This window comes from Bison bison, unplaced genomic scaffold, assembly GCF_000754665.1.
Source record: "Bison bison bison isolate TAMUID 2011002044 unplaced genomic scaffold, Bison_UMD1.0 scf7180017858500, whole genome shotgun sequence".
NCBI classification, from domain to species: domain Eukaryota; kingdom Metazoa; phylum Chordata; class Mammalia; order Artiodactyla; family Bovidae; genus Bison; species Bison bison.
Window position 1 is genome coordinate 35,626 of NW_011489072.1, and position 589 is coordinate 36,214.

At 68.9% G+C, this 589-nt stretch overlaps 1 protein-coding gene across 1 annotated transcript in view; it reads right to left on the bottom strand.

Annotated features, from left to right (window-relative positions):
* The window catches only part of CHID1 (chitinase domain containing 1), a 19,521-nt gene that overhangs the window by 13,840 nt on the left and 5,092 nt on the right, over positions 1 to 589 (bottom strand). Inside the window, exon 5 of the mRNA XM_010863581.1 lies at positions 104 to 169. Coding sequence (XP_010861883.1) covers positions 104 to 169 — 66 coding nt within the window. The remainder of the gene's footprint in view (positions 1 to 103; positions 170 to 589) is intronic.

Sequence of the window (589 nt, forward strand, 5' to 3'; positions counted from 1 at the left end):
GGTAGGTGTGAAGGCCCTGGCCCTCCCCTACCTAGCACGCTCCACGACCTCCACCCGCTGGGGTGCGGCCTAAGGGCCCACAGGCCTGACCCCGCGGACTCACCTATGCGCAGGCCCTTGGCTTGTTTCCTGACTGCCCGCAGCCACCCTGTGGGACGTGGAGAGGACACTCAGCGTGGGGGTACAGCCCCTCCCCTGCCCCCGGACCTGACCTCCCCCAGGAGGAGCACGGAAGAGAGGCGGCAGGGAACCTGGGGTCCTGCGCTGGCCCCTGCCCTGCAGGGCAGCCAGGGCTGGGACATGTGGCCGCACCAGGGCCCCCACCCCGCGGGGCCCGGCCCGTCTCTCAGAGCTGAGGGCACCAGAGAGCAGGAGCGGACGCTGCCCAGCTGCCCTTGGGCCCACACCCCTCCACCCCCGGTGTCGGGGAGCCCCGCTTCTGGCCAACGTGTCCTCTCTCTGAAAACAAAGGGGAAAATACCCGAGTAAACTCAGGTGCAAAGCACGGCTGTCAGGACAGCCAGACCCCCGCCTCCTCCACAGATCCTCCCCAGGGACACCGTGTACACACCGCGGAGGCAAACGGGGA